The sequence below is a fragment of the Theropithecus gelada genome, chromosome 19 (genome assembly GCF_003255815.1).
Source record: "Theropithecus gelada isolate Dixy chromosome 19, Tgel_1.0, whole genome shotgun sequence".
NCBI lineage: Eukaryota > Metazoa > Chordata > Mammalia > Primates > Cercopithecidae > Theropithecus > Theropithecus gelada.
Window position 1 is genome coordinate 24959681 of NC_037687.1, and position 17404 is coordinate 24977084.

The 17404-nt window shown below is 50.5% G+C and overlaps 1 protein-coding gene across 1 annotated transcript; it reads right to left on the reverse strand.

Moving 5' to 3' along the window:
* Positions 1-696: 696 nt before the first annotated feature.
* TPRX1 (tetrapeptide repeat homeobox 1) lies at positions 697-17404 on the reverse strand. The gene is made up of 4 exons (XM_025368937.1): positions 17325-17404; positions 16825-16895; positions 2264-2433; positions 697-1722 (listed from the first exon to the last, which is right to left on the reverse strand). Exons 1-4 carry the CDS (start codon positions 17402-17404, stop codon positions 697-699), a joined length of 1347 nt encoding a protein of 448 aa, XP_025224722.1.

Genomic DNA, 17404 nt, shown 5'->3' on the forward strand with positions numbered 1-17404 from the left:
ATTTTTATTAATAACTTCATTGTGTTTTACAGCATTATCAGTCTGCTGCTGACGGAAACGAAAAATTAAGACAAACTGGTCCATAACAATAGGTAATTTGAAAAACAGGGAAATAGACAACATTGAAATCAAGAAATGCTACTAATGAAACAAAATGCAAATAGGAAAGGCGTTTGCAGAACTTTAATTGCCAAGAGAATATAAGAATACATTCAAATAAATGAAGGAAAAGGGGTAAACAAAGAGACACATTATGAGGATTTCTAAGGTTCAGTTAACATGTGAGAGTTTAACCTATCAAACATCAGGGAAATGGATGTTACAGCCACAACAAAATCACAAGTCATTGCATCAACAAACATTAAAAGGTCTCACAATCCTAAGTGTTGGGAAAGATGCTGACCATCAGAAGCACTGGGAAAAGCCCTTTACAAAGCTCTCAAGTGGCATCCACTAATGCCAAACATCCCAGTGAGCAGTGACTCCAATCCCAGCAGAGAAATGCTCAGGCTCAATTCAAATGAGGGGCAGGCACATCCACAGGCCACCTGTGATGGCTGCACAGTGAAGACAGCAAATGTCCGCCTGCAGCCGGGTGGGTAAAGGGTGGTGCATTCACTGCAGAAAGTCACCAGCAGTGTGGACCAGCCACTCCAGGCCCACTGGGATCTGAAGAACTTTGCAGGCACAGGCCCCCTATAAATCCAGTAATGACCTGGGGCCTGAGTCATTTTCATTCACAGAGCCACCTTCCTCTTGGTACAGAGACCCTGAGTCTTTTTGGCCCATAGAGTCATCCCCTTCTTGGTACTGAGAGGTCATGGTGGAGACTGAGGATCCCTCCAAGGGGTCTAGGGGTGGGAGCAGCTCTGTGAATTGAGGGAATAACTGGGTGTCTGGCAATAAGTCGGAGGCATCGGGGCTCTCAGGCCATAAGGGGACTGGGGCTGGGGCTAGGAATGATCCTGGACCTGGGATTGGGGCTGGGACTGAGCCTGGGCCTGGGCCTAAAATCGGGGCTGGGCCTGGAAGTGAGCCTGAGCTTGGCATCCGGCCAGGACTTAAGATGGGACCTGGGCCTCCGACTCTGCCTTCGCCTGGGATCTGGGCTAGGCCAGGAATCTCGCCTGTGATCGGGCCTGGGCCTGAGATTGGGCCTGGGATCTGGGCTTGGTCTGGGACCTGAGCTGGGCCTGAAATTGGGCCTGGGATTGGGCCAAGGAGTGGGCCTGGGATCTGGACTGGGCCTGAAATTGGGCCTGGGAGTGGACCAGGCAGTGGGCCTGGAATCTGGGCTGGGCCTGGAATTGGGCCTGGGAGTGGACCAGCGAGTGGGCCTGGGATCTGGGCTGGGCCTGGGATTGGGCCAAGGAGTGGGCCTGGGATCTGGACCCGGCCTGAAATTGGGCCTGAAATTGGGCCTGGGACCTGAGCTGGGCCTCGGATTGGGGCTGGGATCGGGCCAGGGCCTGGACCCAGGACATCTGGGATGCCCTTTTGGGCTCTGCACCCAGGACCACCCCAGGCCTGGTCGAGGCTGCAGATCGTGGGTTCCGCCGCTGGAAGGATTCCCGAGAGGCCCGGCTGAGGGGCGGAGGCAGCGGCTGCAGGGACTAGGGGTGCAGCGCGGGCTCCTCGGCCTCTCCGCCCAGGGACGCGCTGGGGCTGCTGCTGGAGCCGTCGCTCCCGAGCTAGTTTGGCGCGGCGATTCTTGAACCACACCTGGGGGCAGAGGGGACAGGGAGCAGGTGTGAAGGAGGGGCTCGCGCGGTCGGGTGAGCCGCTTGGGGGCGGGGCCGGCCTCAGCCTCTCCCTGTGTTCACCCCCACCCCGCGCCCACCATAAGAGGGACCCCCCCACCCCGGCTCCCAGGCCTGGAGAAGGGAGGGGAGAGGGAGCGGAAAAGAGGGGGAGGAGGGTGGGGTGGGAGGGGTGAAGGGTGGGGTGGGAGGGGAGGAGCGAGGCCTGCTGCCCGGGAGCCCGGGGGGCCAGGGAGGGTTCGAGGGGAGGGACCGCGGGTTCTCAGCGGGGCCTGAGGTCTGGGCACCGGGAGACCTCGTGGGGGACAGCTTGGGCCGATCCTGTGGGCGGGTTTGGGTTGGCGGAGAGTTGGAACAGGACTCGATGCAGCCCGGGTCTACACTGGCGGGACCCCTTGCGTGGCAGGGCAGGAGGTGGTCGGGCGGGCCAGGCCCCGGTGAGTGAGAGATGAAGAGGCTCCTTGGAGTGACTGGGGCGGGCGGGGTGGGGCTGGGAGTCAGACCTGCAGTTGGTGCTCCTTGAGGCTGAGTTCCTCCGCCAATTTCTGTCGCTTGTGGTAGTTCGGGTACTGGTCGTTCTCAAAGTAACTTTCTAGCACTTCCTGCTGGCTTTGAGTGTAGACCGTGCGCTCCTGCCGCTGTCTCCTTGGAGGGTCCGGGGCCACGGGAGGGCCTGGGGGCGGGAGGGAAACAGGTCAGAGAAGGCCCCAGGGAGCCCCCGGCCCCCTTAGGTACCCTGTCCCCTGCCCGAGGCCAGGAGCCCGGGCAGTGTGGGCTGGGGCGGCACCGCGGATGGCAGCCTGGTATCCGGACCAGACCTTGCACCTCTCTGGGCCTCAGGGTCCACATCTAGGAAATGGGCATGATAACAGCTCCTGTATTATTAGGGACCCCACAGAAGGGAAGGCAGGCAGCATAGGTGCTGGTTTAATATCTTTCCTTCTTTCTTTTTCTTGGAGAGAGGATCTCGCTCTGTCACCCAGGCTGCAGTGCAGTGAGTGATCACGGCTCAAGGCAGCCTCCACCTCCGGGGCTCAAGCAATCCCCTCGCCTCAGTCTCCCGAGTAGCTGGGACACAGGTGTGCACCACCGCCCCTGGGTAACTTTTGTGTTTTTGGTAAAGACGGGTCTCACTGTGTTGGCCCAGCTGGTTTCAGAGTCCTGGGCTCAAGTGATCCTCCCACCGTGGCCTCCCAAAGAGCTGGGATCACAGGCCTGAGACGCTCCGCACGGCTGCATGGGTTTTCATTTCCCAAACGCCGCTAAGTTCTCCCCTCTCTGCAGGACGGGAAGCCTCCCGCACAGGCCCAGCCCTGCTCTGGCTGCCCAGATCTGCACTCTGCAGCCTCGGCCACAGGATCAGCTCAGACCCCTCACACCCCTGCCCCCGCTCACCTTGGCGATGACCAGGGTCTTGCATCCTGCGTCCTGCTCTGTTCCCAAACACAAGTGTGTACTGACAAGTGCTTGGCTCTTAAATCACTTCTGTGCTGTGCCCACCCTGGCCCACCCTGCCGGGACCCTCCCTTTCCCACCCTGCCCTGCAGTCCCACCCCCTGGAGGAGCTGAATGATGGATGAACCTCAGTGGGCAACACAGCCTTGGTTTCACCCTCGTGGGCCCAGGCGAGGTGGCATTCCACGCGGGGTTGGGGAGTCAGCATTGTGACCTATGGTTGGGGTCCCCATCTCAGGAGAGGCACCGCCAGTCAGCCCCCAGGAGTCATCCTTGTTCCTTCCCAGGGCTGGGGCCCCGCATGACCAATGTCAGCGAGTCTACCCACTCCTCCCGGCTCCCGGGCTGCCCGCCTTGTCCAGCCACCATCCCTCCCTCCTGGATGACCCCACAGCCTCCTCTTTGGTCCCTTGAGGCCACTCTGGCCCCTACTATCCATTCCAAAAATTGCCCCCCATGTGCCTATAGGTGTAAGCAGAGCTCAGTACACATTGGTCCTGCTGATAATGGTTTGGTTTCTGTAGTGAATTTGCCCGTGGGGCGAAGTTCTGATGGGCATTCACATAGACCTCTGCCGGTTTCTCCTGGTGGGTAAATGACCTCAGTGCTGGTTTATTCCAGTTTATATACGGGGCTCCCTGTATCAGGAAGGGGCACAGGTCTGATGGACGTGCCCATGGACCGCTGCTGGTCTGCCCTTGTGAGTGAATGAACCTGCTGCTGAAGATACAGGGGACCCATGACCTTGGTCTACAGAAATCAGATCCCTCAGAGATGCATCTTCTCTGTCAGACACCTGGCTGTCCCCATTTCCCCATGGCAGGACCCACATGGATTCAGGGATTAGAGAGATTGACAAGGCTCATGGTGCAGGGAACTAGAAATAACTCATGCAATCAATTTCAAAATTCAATAAAACGTAGACATTGTTACCACAGGCCTGGCTTATTGTTTTCACCTGCTACTTAGAGTTCTGTTGTAGAAAGCAGCATCCCCAGCAATGATTCCTCATCACATGTGTTGTCCGGCTTCATCTACAGGACATGCTGGGAACACAGTGGTGACCACAGAGATTTTGCACCGTGGCTATTTATTTGGCCAGTAAAGACTTAAACAGATGAACAAGCTCACTGGTACTATTTTGTGAAAACAGACATTTAAATATAAGCAAGTTCACAGCAGCATGATTCACAATCACCCAAGAGGAGAAAATGCTGAAACATGGATCCACTGATGGATAAACAAAATGCCGCGTGGCCGGGCGCGGTGGCTCATGCCTGTAATCCCAGCACTTTGGGAGGCTGAGGTGGGCGAATCGCTTGAGGTCAGGAGTTTGAGGCCAACTTGGTCAACAAGGTAAAAACGGGTCTCTGCTAAAAATACAAAAAATTAGCCAAGCGTGGTGGCAGGAGCCTGGAATCCCACCTATTTGTTAGGCTGAGGTAGGAGAATCACTGGAACCTGGGAGGCAGAGGTTGCAGGGAGCTGAGATCGTGCCACTGAACTCCAGCCTGGGTGACAGAGGGAGACTCCACCTCAAAAAACAAAACAAAACAACGCCCCCCCCAAAAAAACCCCACAAAAAATAGAAACCCAAAATGTCCTATATTCACACAATGGGATTGTACTCAACCACGAAAAGGAATAAAGCTCTGATACATGCTACAACGTGGACGAACCTTGCCAACATGAAGCCAAGTGAAAGAAGCCAGACTCAAAAGCACATGTATGATTCTATTTATACAAAGTGTCCAGAATAGGCAAATCCATAGGGACAGAAAGCAGATTAGTGGTTGCTAGGGGTTGGGGAGAAGGGAAAATTGGGACCAACTGGCAATAGCTATGGGGATAGCTCCTGCGCATGGTGAAAAATGTTCTAAAATTGATGGTAGTGATGGAGGCACAACTCTGCAAATAGACTAAAAACCATTTAATTTTTTTTTTTTTTTTTTTTTGAGATGGAGTCTTGCTCTGTCACCCAGGCTGGAGTGCTGTAGTGGCGTGATCTTGGCTCGCTGGAACCTCACCTCCGGGTTCAAGTGATTCTCCTGCCTCAGCTTCCCGAGTAGCTGGGATTACAGGCGCACACCACCACGCCCAGTCAATTTTATGTATTTGTACATAAAAGTAGAAACAGGGTTTTACCATGTTGGCCAGGCTGGTCTTGAATGCCTGACCTCACGTGATCTGCCCACCTCGGCCTCCCACAGTGCTGGGATTACAGTTGTGAGCCACCGCGCCTGGCCAATTTTCTTATTTTATTTATTTGTTTATTGAGACTGAGTCTCAATCTGTCACCTAGACTAAAGTGCAGTGGCGTGATCTTGGCTCACTGCAATCTCTGCCTCTTGGATTCAAGCTATTCTCCTGCCTTAGCCTTCCGAGTGGCTGGGACTACAGGCGCCTGCCACCACACCCAGCTAATTTTTTTTTTTTTTGTATTTTTAGTAGAGATGGAGTTTCACCATGTGAACTTCTGACCTCAGGTGATCTGTGCACCTTGACCTCCCAAAGTGCTGGGATTACAGGTGTGAGCCACCGTGCCTGCCCTCAATTATTTATTGTAGGACTTATCCTGGGAAAATTCTTGCTCCCCTGTGAATAAGCGCAGATATCAGTGTTCAGTGTAGCATTTCTTTGAAATATCAACTGAGTTAGTTGGATTAACTCATGCCCACAAATTAGAAGATGATTAATTTGTGGCAACCTCAGACTATGGAGTGGTAATAAAAGTTTAAAAAAGGGATGCAGGGGTAACCAATTAGTCACAAATGATGATTTTTAATGTATTTTTTGTTTTGTTTTCCTGTTGGATGTCTGCTTGCTGTTTACTGAAATAAATGTGTCTTGAACACAGACACTTTGTTGGGCTTTTTTTTTTATTCCTCCCGAATTCCCATGTCTATAATAGGAAAAGCTCAGTTGCTGACTAATAATGAACTAAAGGATTGAGTTTGTGTTTTCCATGTCGAGTGCTGTCTCAGGCATGTTGTTTATTTTGAAGAATGTATACATTTAATAAGCACATACAAAAATATATACATATTATACATATATATTTTTTCTTTTCTTTCCTTTTTTTTTTTTTTTGGAGACAGGATCTCGCTCTGTCACTCAGGCTGGATTGCACTGGCACGATCTCGGCTCACTGCAACCTCTGCCTCCTTGGCTCAAGCCCTTCTCCCACCTCAGCCTCCCAAGTAGCTGGGAGGACAGGCACCTGCGCCACCACGCCTGGCTAATTTTCGTATTTTTTGTAGAGACGGGGTTTTGCTATGTTGCCCAGGCTGATCTCTAACTCCTGACCTCAAGTGATCCATCCACGTTGGCCTCCCAAAGTGCTGAGATTAGAGGCATGAGCCACCTTGTCTGGCCTGTAATATATTTGAATGAACGATAAATAACAACGATAAAAACTCCTGCAAAAGTAATTACCCAGAGATGATGGGGAATGTCTATTTTCTCTATTTCCTGCTGCTTATAATTATGATTTTTTAAGGGACAACCTGGAAAACAAGAAGTATTTCTGGCCTTGAATACCACCCGAGGGCTCGTCAGCACCCTGCCCACTGAAGTCCCCATGCCTTCTCTCGTCCTGATGTGTCTTCAGGGTTGGATGGAATTTCTGGAGATTCCTCCTGGGCCTTCCCAGGCAATGGCCAAATTCCTAGAGTCAGGTGGATGGAGGGAGGTCTTCCGGAGCCTGGGGCAAAAGCAACGTAGGTGGGAATGAAGCAGGTGGAAAAGCATGCAGAAGGGATTATGAAATCCATTCTTGGCCAGGCGCAATGACTCACACCTGTAATCCCAGCACTTTGGGAGACTGAGGCTGGAGGATCATCTGAGGTCAGGAGTTCAAGACCAGTCTGGCCAACATAGTGAAACCCCGTCTCTACTAGAAATACAAAAATGAACTGCACATGGTGGAGGGTGCCTGTAATCCCAGCTACTCGGGAGGCTGAGGCAGGAGAATCGCTTGAACCCAGGAAGCAGAGGTTGCAGTGAGCCGAGATTGTGCTACTGCACTCCAGCCTGGGTGACAGAATGAGACTCCATCTCAAATCAATCAATCAATCAATCAATCCATTCGTATTCGATTCCTTTAGAACAGAAACAATGGCTCTCTCCTTATCCATCAATTTTTTTTTTTTTTTTTTGAGACAGAGTCTCGCTCTGTCACTCAGGCTGGAGTGCAGTGGCGGGATCTTGGCTCACTGCAACCTCCACCTCTTGGGTTCAAGCCCTTCTCTTGCCTCAGCCTCCCGAGTAGCTGGGATTACAGGTGCCTGCCACCATCCCTGGCTAATTTTTCTGTTTTTAGTAGAGTTGGCATTTCGTCATATTGGCCAGATTGGTCTCGAATTCCTGACCTTGTGGTCTGCCTGCCTCTGCTTCCCAAAATGCTGGGATTACAGGCACACCTGGCCTTCCATCAATTCTTCAGTCTCCTCTTTTACCCTATGCCTGTGGGTTCTGATGGGGTGGACCTCTTGGTGGGGTTGACTCATCTCTACTCCTGCCCCCAAGAGGCCCACAGACACCTCCCCATCCTCTGCATTGTGAGGGTATCTCTTGGTGCAGGGGCAGGGGGTTCAGGAGGGGCACACGGGCAACAAGGAATCGTTTGGGCTTTGAAGACAATATTGGGCAGATCAGAGTGAGGGTGATGAAGGCGTGAGGTTGGCTTTTGCTTTCTAGAATCCTGTTGTTCAATGTCTTTCTGCCATTGGGTTTCCTCTCGGTGTCCGGACATTCATTCTTGAAGCATTGTCTTTTCTCTATTTTTTTTTTTAAATTTTATTTATTTATTTATTTATTTATTGAGATGGGGTCTTGCTCTGTCGTCCAGGCTGGAATGCAGTGGCACAATCTCAGCTCACTGCAAGCTCTGCCTCCCGGGTTCACGCCATTCTCCTGCCTCAGCCTCCCAAGTAGCTAGGACTACAGGTGCCCACCACCACGCCCGGCTAATTTTTTGTATTTTTAGTAGAGACGGGGTTTCACTGTGTGTTAGCCAGGATGGTCTCGATCTCCTGACCTTGTGATCCACCCGCCTCGGCCTCCCAAAGTGCTGGGATTACAGGTGTGAGCCACCACTCCTGGCCTGCTTTCTAGAATCCTGTTGTTCAATGTCTTTCTGCCATTGGGGTTCCTCTCAGTGTCTGGATGTTCATTCTTGAAACACTGTCCTTTCTCTCTTTTTTATTAAATTTTATTTTTTGAGACAGGATCTCTGTCTGTCAGCCAGACTGGACTGCAGTGGATTGATCTCGGGTCACTGCAACTTCTGCCTCCCGGGTTTAAGGGATTCTCATGCGTCAGCCTCCAGAGTAACTGGGATTACAGGTGCCTGCCACCATGCCTGGCTAATTTTTGTCTTTTTAGTAGAGACGGGGTTTCACCATGTTGGCCAGGTTGGTCTCAAACTCCTGACCTCAGGTGATCCACCCGCCTCAGCCTCCCAATGTGCTAAAATTACAGGTGTGAGCCACTGCACCTGGCCAGCCCTGAGTTTAATTGGAATGAATCAATAATATATTAATATATATTCAATAAGGTGTCTTTAAACCGAAACACGCATGAACCAGGGTGAGGTATTGATCGATTGATGACAATAGTGTGAGCAGATCCTTGCAGGACCCCAAATCTGTATTTCCCCCGGGAGCAGTGGTTCCTTATTGGCTAAGACCATGTTCACGGCAACTTCATAGAACATAACCAGTGAGAATATTCTGAGAACTGCCTGTATTTATTTATTTATTTTTAATTTATTTTATATATATATATATATTTTGAGACGGAGTTTCGCTCTTGTTGCCCAGGCTGGAGTGCAATGGCGCAATCTCAGCTCCCTGCAATCTCTGCCTCCTGGGTTCAAGCAATTCTCCTGCCTCAGCCTCCCAAGTAGCTGGGATTACAGGCACCTGCCACCACGCCTGGCTAATTTTGTTTTTTTTTTAGTAGAGATGGGGTTTCTCCATGTTGGTCAGGCTGGTCTTGAACTCCCGACCTCAGGTGATCCGCCCACCTCAGCCTCCCAATGTGCAGGGATTATAGGTGTGAGTCACCTGCGCCTGGCCTGAGAACTGCCTGTATTTATTAAGTGCTCTGTACATTCAAGGGACTGACCTAGGCACCTCCAGATAGTTAACGGGTATAGCCCTTGTTCTCATGGAACTCATCCTCCGAGTGGGGGAAGTCAGGTGCTTTACTCAAAGAATCACAGAATAGGCTGCGTGCTATGGCTAATGCCTGTAATCCCAGCACCTTGGGAGGCTGAGGTGGGTGGATTGCTTGAGGCCAGGAGTTCGAGACCAGCCTGGGCAAAATAGCGAGACCTTGTCTCTCTAAAAAATACAAAAAATGGCCAGGCATGGTGACTCATGCCTGTAATCCCAGCACTTTGGGAGGCCGAGCCAGGAGGATCAATTGAGGTGAGGGTTTCGAGACCAGCCTGGCCAATAGGGTGAAACTCTGTCTTTACTAAAAATACAAAAAATTAGTCGGGCATGGTAGTGTGCGCCTGTAGTCCCAGCTACTTGGGAGGCCAAGGCAGGAGAATTGCTTGAACCCAGGAGGGGAGGTTGCAGTGAGCCGAGATCACACTGAGGCAGAAATTAAAAGAGAGAAACAGAATAAAGCAAAGGTTAAGTGAGAAACACTGCACTTTGGCCTGGGCCACAGAGTGATACTCCATCTCAAAAAATCCCCCCAAAACCAAAAACTAAACAAAAAAGCCTGGGCATGGTGGCTCACACCTGTAATCCTAGCGCTATGGGAGGCCAAGGTGCGTGGATCACTTGAGGTCAGGAGTTCAAGACCAGCCTGGCCAACATGGTGCAACCCCATCTGTACTAAAAATACAAAAATTAGCTAGGCGTGGTGGCAAGCGCCTGTAATCCTAGTTACTCAGGAGGTTGAAGTAGGAGAATGGCTTGAACCCAGGAGGTGGAGATTGCAGTGAGCCGAGCTCACACCACTGCACTCCAGCCTGGGTGACCGAGTGAGACTCTGTTTCAAAACAAATAAAAACAAAAGCATAAAACAAACAAAAAAACTCTCCCAAAATTAGCCAGGTGGAGTGGTGTGCTCCTGTAGTCCCAGCTACTTGGGAGGCTGAGGTGGGAGGATCGCTGGAGTCTGGGAGGTTGAGGCTGCATTAAGCTGTGCCCTCCACCTGCACTCCAGCCTGGGCAACAGGGTGAGACCCTGTCTCCAAACACAAACAAACAATCCCCCCAAAACCCCACAAGCCCCCCCCAAACACAACCCCAAAAAACCACATGCCAAGAATTAATAAATAACTCTGGATGAGAGAATCAGGTCCTTGTGGAGAGGGAAGATACTCCAGAATTGCAGGTGGAGGCACTAGGCGCTCCGGTCGGTGACCGTGGCAGTGAGAGCCAAATTGGGAAGACACTTTCCAGGCGCAGGGAGCAAGACCTCTCAGCCTCCAGGTGCTCTCTCCGCCCCTTGGCATCCCCCCACCCTGCCCGTCTGTCTCCCCCTTTCTCTGTTCCTCAGTTTCCCCTCCTCGTTGCCCCTTGTGGGATCCCAGGGTGTGAGTTGCTATATGTCTACCGCCTTCCAGGGTCTGACAAGCAGGAGTTTTCATTATATTCTGGGAGTCCGCCCCCCTCCACCCCCAAATCGGATCTAATTCTCTCTGCTCTGCTGAGGCTGGCCGGGCCTAAGAGGATTGGAACATTTGCTAAATGGGACCAGGACAGGGTCAGAGAGGCGGCGATGGGGAGACCCAGGGGCCAGGACGGCCACCAGGGGGCGGCAGAGGACGAGGGAGACCAGAAGACAGAGGGGACAGAGAAGGGCAGGGTGGGGGTGGGGGTGGGGGTGGGATGGGGGTTGTGGGCCATGTCGGCAGAGGCAGGGAGTGGACACAGGCATATTCCCTGGCTGTTTAGGGAACCACATTTAAGGGGTTAGAAGGGGGCCAACATTACTGAATTTTTTTTATTTTGAGACGGAGTCCTGCCCTGTCGCCCAGACTGGAGTGCAGTGGTGTGATCTTGGCTCACTGAAACCTCTGACTCCTGGGTTCAAAGGATTCTCCTGTCTCAGCCTCCCAATAGCTAGGAATATATATATTCCCAGCTAATTTTTGTATTTTAGTAGAGACAGGGTTTCACCATGTTGGCCAGGCTGGTCTTGAACTCCTGACCTCGTGATCCACCCACCTCGGCCTCCCACAGTGCTGGGATCACAGGCGTGAGCCACCGCGCCCGGCTCAAAATACATTTTAAATAAAATTTAAAATCTTCAAAAGTATTTTTTTAATTCCACACTTTTAATTTCTACTTCATGCCAGGCCCAGTGGCTCATGCCTGTAATCCCAGCACTTTGGGAGGCCCAGGCAGGAGGATCACTTGAGATCAGGAGGTTGAGACCAGTCTGGGCAACATAGTGAGACCCTCGTCTCTTCAAAAAAATAAAAAAAGAAAAAAGAAAAAAAGAAAAAAGGCAGGTGTGGTGGTGTGCACCTGTAGTTCCAGCTACTCAGGAAACTGAGACGAGAGGATCATTTGAGCCTAGGAGGTTGAGGCTTCAGTGAGCCGTGATTACGTCACTGCACTCCAGCCTGGGCAACAGAGCAAGACCCTGTCTCAAAAAAAAAAAAAAAAAGTAAAAAGAAATAATTTCCAATACAGTAAGTAGCAATAGATATATAGTCAATATCAACAAAAGCTCTTTGAGCCATTAGTTACTTTAAATTTCAAGAGCTGGAGAGGACCCTGTGGTGTTTCTTTGGGACTTGGGGCAAGTCTTATTTAGACTCTGGGTCATGTGTAGTAGCGGGGTAGTTGAGGGCACAGTTTTGAGAGGCAAACATGGCTGGTTCCAAATATTGTTTGTTTATGTATTTTTATATATATATATTGAGACAGGGTCTTGCTCTGTTGCCCAGGCTGGCATGCAATAGTGTGATCAGTCTCGGCTCACTGCAATCTCTGCTTCCTGGGTTCCAGCGATTCTCACGCCTCAGCCTCCTGAGTAGCTGGGATTATAGGTGCGCACCACCATGCAGCTAATTTTTTGTATTTTCAGTGGAGATGGGGTTTTGCCATGTGGGCCAGGCTGGTCTCGAACTCCTGAGCTCAAGTGATCCTGCCACCTTGGCTTCCCAAAGTGCTGGGATTACAGGTGTGAACCATTGCGCCTGACTTTCTTTTTAATTTTTTAAAATTATTTTTTTGGCCTCCTCCCCCTTCTAATATATTTTATTTTGTAGAGATAGGGTCTCCCTATGTTGCCTAGGCTGGCCTCAGTCTCTAATCCATAGCCTCAAATGATCCTCCCGCCTTGGCCTCCCAAACCAAGGTTTTTTTTTTTTGAGAGAGACTCTCGCTCTGTAGTCCAGGCTGGAGTGCAGTGGCGCGATCTCGGCTCACTGCTACCTCCGCCTCTCGGGTTCACGCCATTCTCCTGCCTCAGCCTCCCTAGTAGCTGGGACTATAGGCGCCCGCCACCTTGCCCGGCTAATTTTTTTGTATTTTTTAGTAGAGACAGGGTTTCACCGTGTTAGCCAGGATGGTCTCGATCTCCTGACCTCGTGATCCGCCCGCCTGGGCCTCCCAAAGTGCTGGGATTATAGGCGTGAGTTACAGCGCCCAGCTGAGACCCTGTCTAAAAAAAAAAAAAAAAAAAAAAAAAAAAGAGAATATAGCCAGCCCTCCAGAAGCCAGAAGCCCTTCTCATCCCTCAACTCACTCCCTTCCTCCAATGGCAATCATTATCCTGACTTCCAATAGCATGGTGCCCACGTGCCAGTTTTTATAATTTGTGTAAATGGAATCATACTGTATTCTTCTCTCTCTCTCTCCCTCTCCTACATACTCTCTGTTATGTCTGGCTTCTGTTTTTTGGTGTTATAGTTGTGAGATTCACCCATGTATTGTGTATCTTATCATTTGTTTCTTTTTGTTTATTTATTTATTTTTAATTTTTTATTATACTTTAAGTTCTGGGATACATGTCCAGAACATGCAGGTTTGTTACATAGATATACACGTGCCATGGTGGTTTGCTGCACCCATCAACCCGTCATCTACATTAGATATTTCTCCCAGTGCTATCCCTCCCCTAGCCCCCCACCCCCCAACAGGCCCCGGTGTGTGATGTTCCCCTCCCTGTGTCCATGTGTTCTCATTGTTCAGCTCCCACTCATGAGTGAGAACATGCGGTGTTTGGTTTTCTGTTCCTGTGTTAGTTTGCTGAGATTGATGGTTTCCAGCTTCATCCATGTCCCTGCAAAGGACATGAGCTCACCCTTTTTAATGGCTGCATAGTATTCCACGATGTATATGTGCCACATTTTCTTTATCCAGTCTATCATTGATGGATATTTGATAGTCTTGCTCCACCACGCAGGCTGGAGTGCAGTGGTGCGATCTTGGCTCACTGCAACCTCCACCTCCTAGGCTCAAGTGATTCTCCTGTCTCAGCCTCCCGAGTAGCTGGGATTACAGGTACGTGCCACTGAGTCCAGCTAATTTTTGTATTTTTAGTAGAGGTGGGCTTTCACCATGTTGGCTGGGCTGGTCTCAAACTCCTGACCTCAAGTGATCCACCCGCCTCAACCTCCCAAAGTGCTGGGATTACAGGCATTAGCCACTGCGCTCAGCCTATTTTTGTTATTTTAATGGATTGATAAATATATTATTTTGTTTCTTTCTGTTTTAATTTTTTGTTCTTTTGAGACAGGGTCTTGCTCTGTTGTCCAGACTAGAGTGCAGTGGTGCGATCTCGGCTCACTGCAACCTACACCTCCTGAGTTCAAGTGATTCTCATGCCTCAGCCACCTGAGTAGCTAGGACAACAGGCATGCAACACCACGCCCGGCTAATTTTTGCATTTTTAGTAGAGACAGGTTTCACCAAGTTGGCCAGGCTGGTGTTGAACTTCTGACCTCAAGTGATTCGACTGCCTTGGCCTCCCTAAGTGCTGGGATTACAGGCGTGAGCCTCTGCGCCTGGCTAGTTTTAATGTTTCTTAAGGTAAATGGCAATGGATATAACTGATACAAACAAAAGCTCTTTGGGTATTCAATGATTTTTTTTTTTCTTTTTTTGAGACAAGGTCTCGCCCTGTCACCCAGGTTGGAGTGCAGCGGTGCAATCATGGCTCACTGTAGCCTAAGTCCCTCCAGGCCCAAATGATCCTCCCACCTCAGCCTCTTGAGTAGCTGGGACTACAGGCATGTGCCATCAACCCCAGGTAATTTTTTATGTTTCTTTTTGTAGAGATGGAGTCCTACTATGTTGCCCAGTCTGGTCGTGAACTCCTGGGCTCAAGCGATTCACCTGCCTTGGCCTCCCAGAGTGCTGGGATTACAGCTGTGAGCCACCATGCCCAACTTTTCAATGACTTTTAAGAACATAAAGGGATCCTGAGACCAAGGAGTTTCAGACTTATCTCTGGGCAGGATTGTTCTAAGTGAATGCAGCAGAAAAAACGTATCCAGTCTATTATCGACAGTCATTTGGGAAGCTTTCAGTGTGGGGCTCTTGTGAAGGTTGATGCTAGGGACATTCTTGTTCTCATCTTTTTGGTGAAACAAGACAGAGTTTCTGTTGGGTATGTACCAAGGAATGAAGGCACTGAGTCATATACTCAACTTTAAAAAATACTGCCAAACCATTTTTCAAAGAGAGCTACAGTACTTTGCCCCAGCAGGGTGTGCAAATCCTGAATGCTCCATGTCCTTGTCAACACATGGCATTGTCAGTCTTCCATTTTAGCTGTCCTGGTGGGACGTGGAGTTACCACCATGAGCTTTTCATTTGCCTTTCCCTGTTGATCAATGAATGTGAGCCCTGTGTCATACACTGGTGGATTATTTGCTATTCTCACTTTTGAAATGCCTGTATAAGTCTTCTGCAACCTGGTTGAATATCTAGGCACTGATGTTTCATGACCTCAAAGAGTGGAACAAGGGACATCAGTGTCCCTGCCCTGGGGATCAACCTGGGAGGCCCAAGGCTGGTTCTCAGAGCTGTGGGGTGTGGCACCCACTGGGTCCCAGGTTCCCACCTGAACAGTGGTTCTCACAGGTGAGACCTGAAAGCTCACAGCCACCTGGTGGGGCAGACACGCAGATAACTCCGTTCTACAGCAGGGGAGACTGAGCCTGGGAGGGAGGGAGGTGCCCACAGGTCAGGTGGCTGAAGACCTTAAGGACTTCCAGGGGGTCCCAGCTGCTCACACACTGCATGCACCACGGACCTTGGGAACAAGATCTCAGGGAACCATAACCCCATGGAAACTTCCTCCGAGGCGGCTCCTGGTATCATCCCCGCTTTACAGAGGAGGAAACTGAGGCTGAGGGAAGTGGAGTCTCCAGTTCTGTCTCGCACATCAGCGGCAGAGCCAGGGCTGGGCCAGCACCTGCCCCAGAGCCTGTGCCCTCCTGACCACCAGGCGACATGGCTTCTTAGGACACTCACCACAGCCCCACGGAGCTCAGAGGTCCCTTTCTCAGAGGAGGAAACTGAGGCTGAGAGAAGTTTCATCAATTTCCGAGGTCACACAGGTGATGAGTGGAAGAACCAGGGGTAGAATTTAAATCTCTTTGGCCCCAGAGACCCGCTCTTCATCTTCAAGTCTACCTGGGGTTCCTAGCAGTTGGATGAGGTCAGCTTCCTCCTCTGCTCCCACTCCCACCCCAGGCCACCCCATGCTAGGCCTGGGACACGGGGTTCCCAGGGCTCATTGTGACAGCTTGTCACTGTATCCACTTTGCAGAAGAGGAAACTGAGGCCCAGGAGCCCACATGAAGAACCCAAGGCCACGCAGTGAGAAAACAACAGAGTTTAAACCCAAACTCATGTGGCTTCATGCCAGCTCTTGGCAAGACCCTCCCGGCTCAGCCATGTTCAGGGCCCTCCCTTGTCAGCCCCACCAGCCTCTCTCTGCAGCCTTTGTAGGCTCCTCTGTCCAGTGAAGATAAGGAGCTGGGTGGATGCATCCACTACCAGGCATGGGACTTGGTAGAAGCCGGGATTCATGGCACAGTTAGAGCCTGAATGAATTAACTCAGGAACAATATGATTACTGAAGCATCCAGAGATTCAAACACCAGTGGGTAGCCCCACAGTCTGACCTCACAGACCCTTTGTCCTTTTGCAGAAACATCACACCATTTCTCTGTGCCAGTTTCTCTACCTGGTTCTGCCCATCCGTCCATCCATCCATCCATTCATCCATCCATCCATCATCCATCATCCATCCATCCATCATCTATCATCCATCCATCATCCATCCATCCATCCATCCATCCATCCATCCATTCATCCATCCATCCATCATCCATCATCCATCCATCATCCATCCATCCATCCATCATCCATCCATCATCCATCCATTCATCCATCCATCCATCATCCATCCATTCATCCATCCATCCATCATCCATCATCCATCCATCATCCATCCATCCATCCATCCATTCATCCATCCATCCATCCATCCATCATCCATCCATCATCCATCCATTCATCCATCCATCCATCAATCCATCATCCATCCATCATCCATCCATTCATCCATCCATCCATTCATCCATTTCTTTCACATTTATTGAACACACACTTACTACGGTGTGTCTGGGACAGTCCCAGGTACTGGGAATACAGCTGAGAACAAGACAGACAGGGCACCATCCTCCTGACAAGGGCAGACAAGAAACAAGGTGTCAATAAGAGTTTTGCAGAAAACAGGATGAACGTGTTAGGGAGCTAAGGGGGTACAGGCATGAGGAGTCCCCCATCCTGCAGCAGAGCCTGGAGTGCAACTCATTAACAACCTGATCCAAGGATCCTCCAGTATTCCACACATCTTCAGACTGTCCCCAGAATTTAATCCCACTTTATTTTATTTTATTTTACTTTAAGTTCTAGGGTACATGTGCACAACGTGCAGGTTTGTTACATAGGTATACATGTGCCATGTTGGTTTGCTGCGCCCATTAACTCGTCATTTACATTAGGTATTTCTCCTAATGCTATTCCTCCCCCTACCCCCGACCCCATGACAGGCCCCTATGTGTGATGTTCCCCACCCTGTGTCCAGGTGTTCTCATTGTTCAATTCCCACCTACGAGTGAGAACATGTGGTGTTTGGTTTTCTGTCCTTGTGATAGTTTGCTCAGAATGATGGTTTCCAGCTTCATCCAT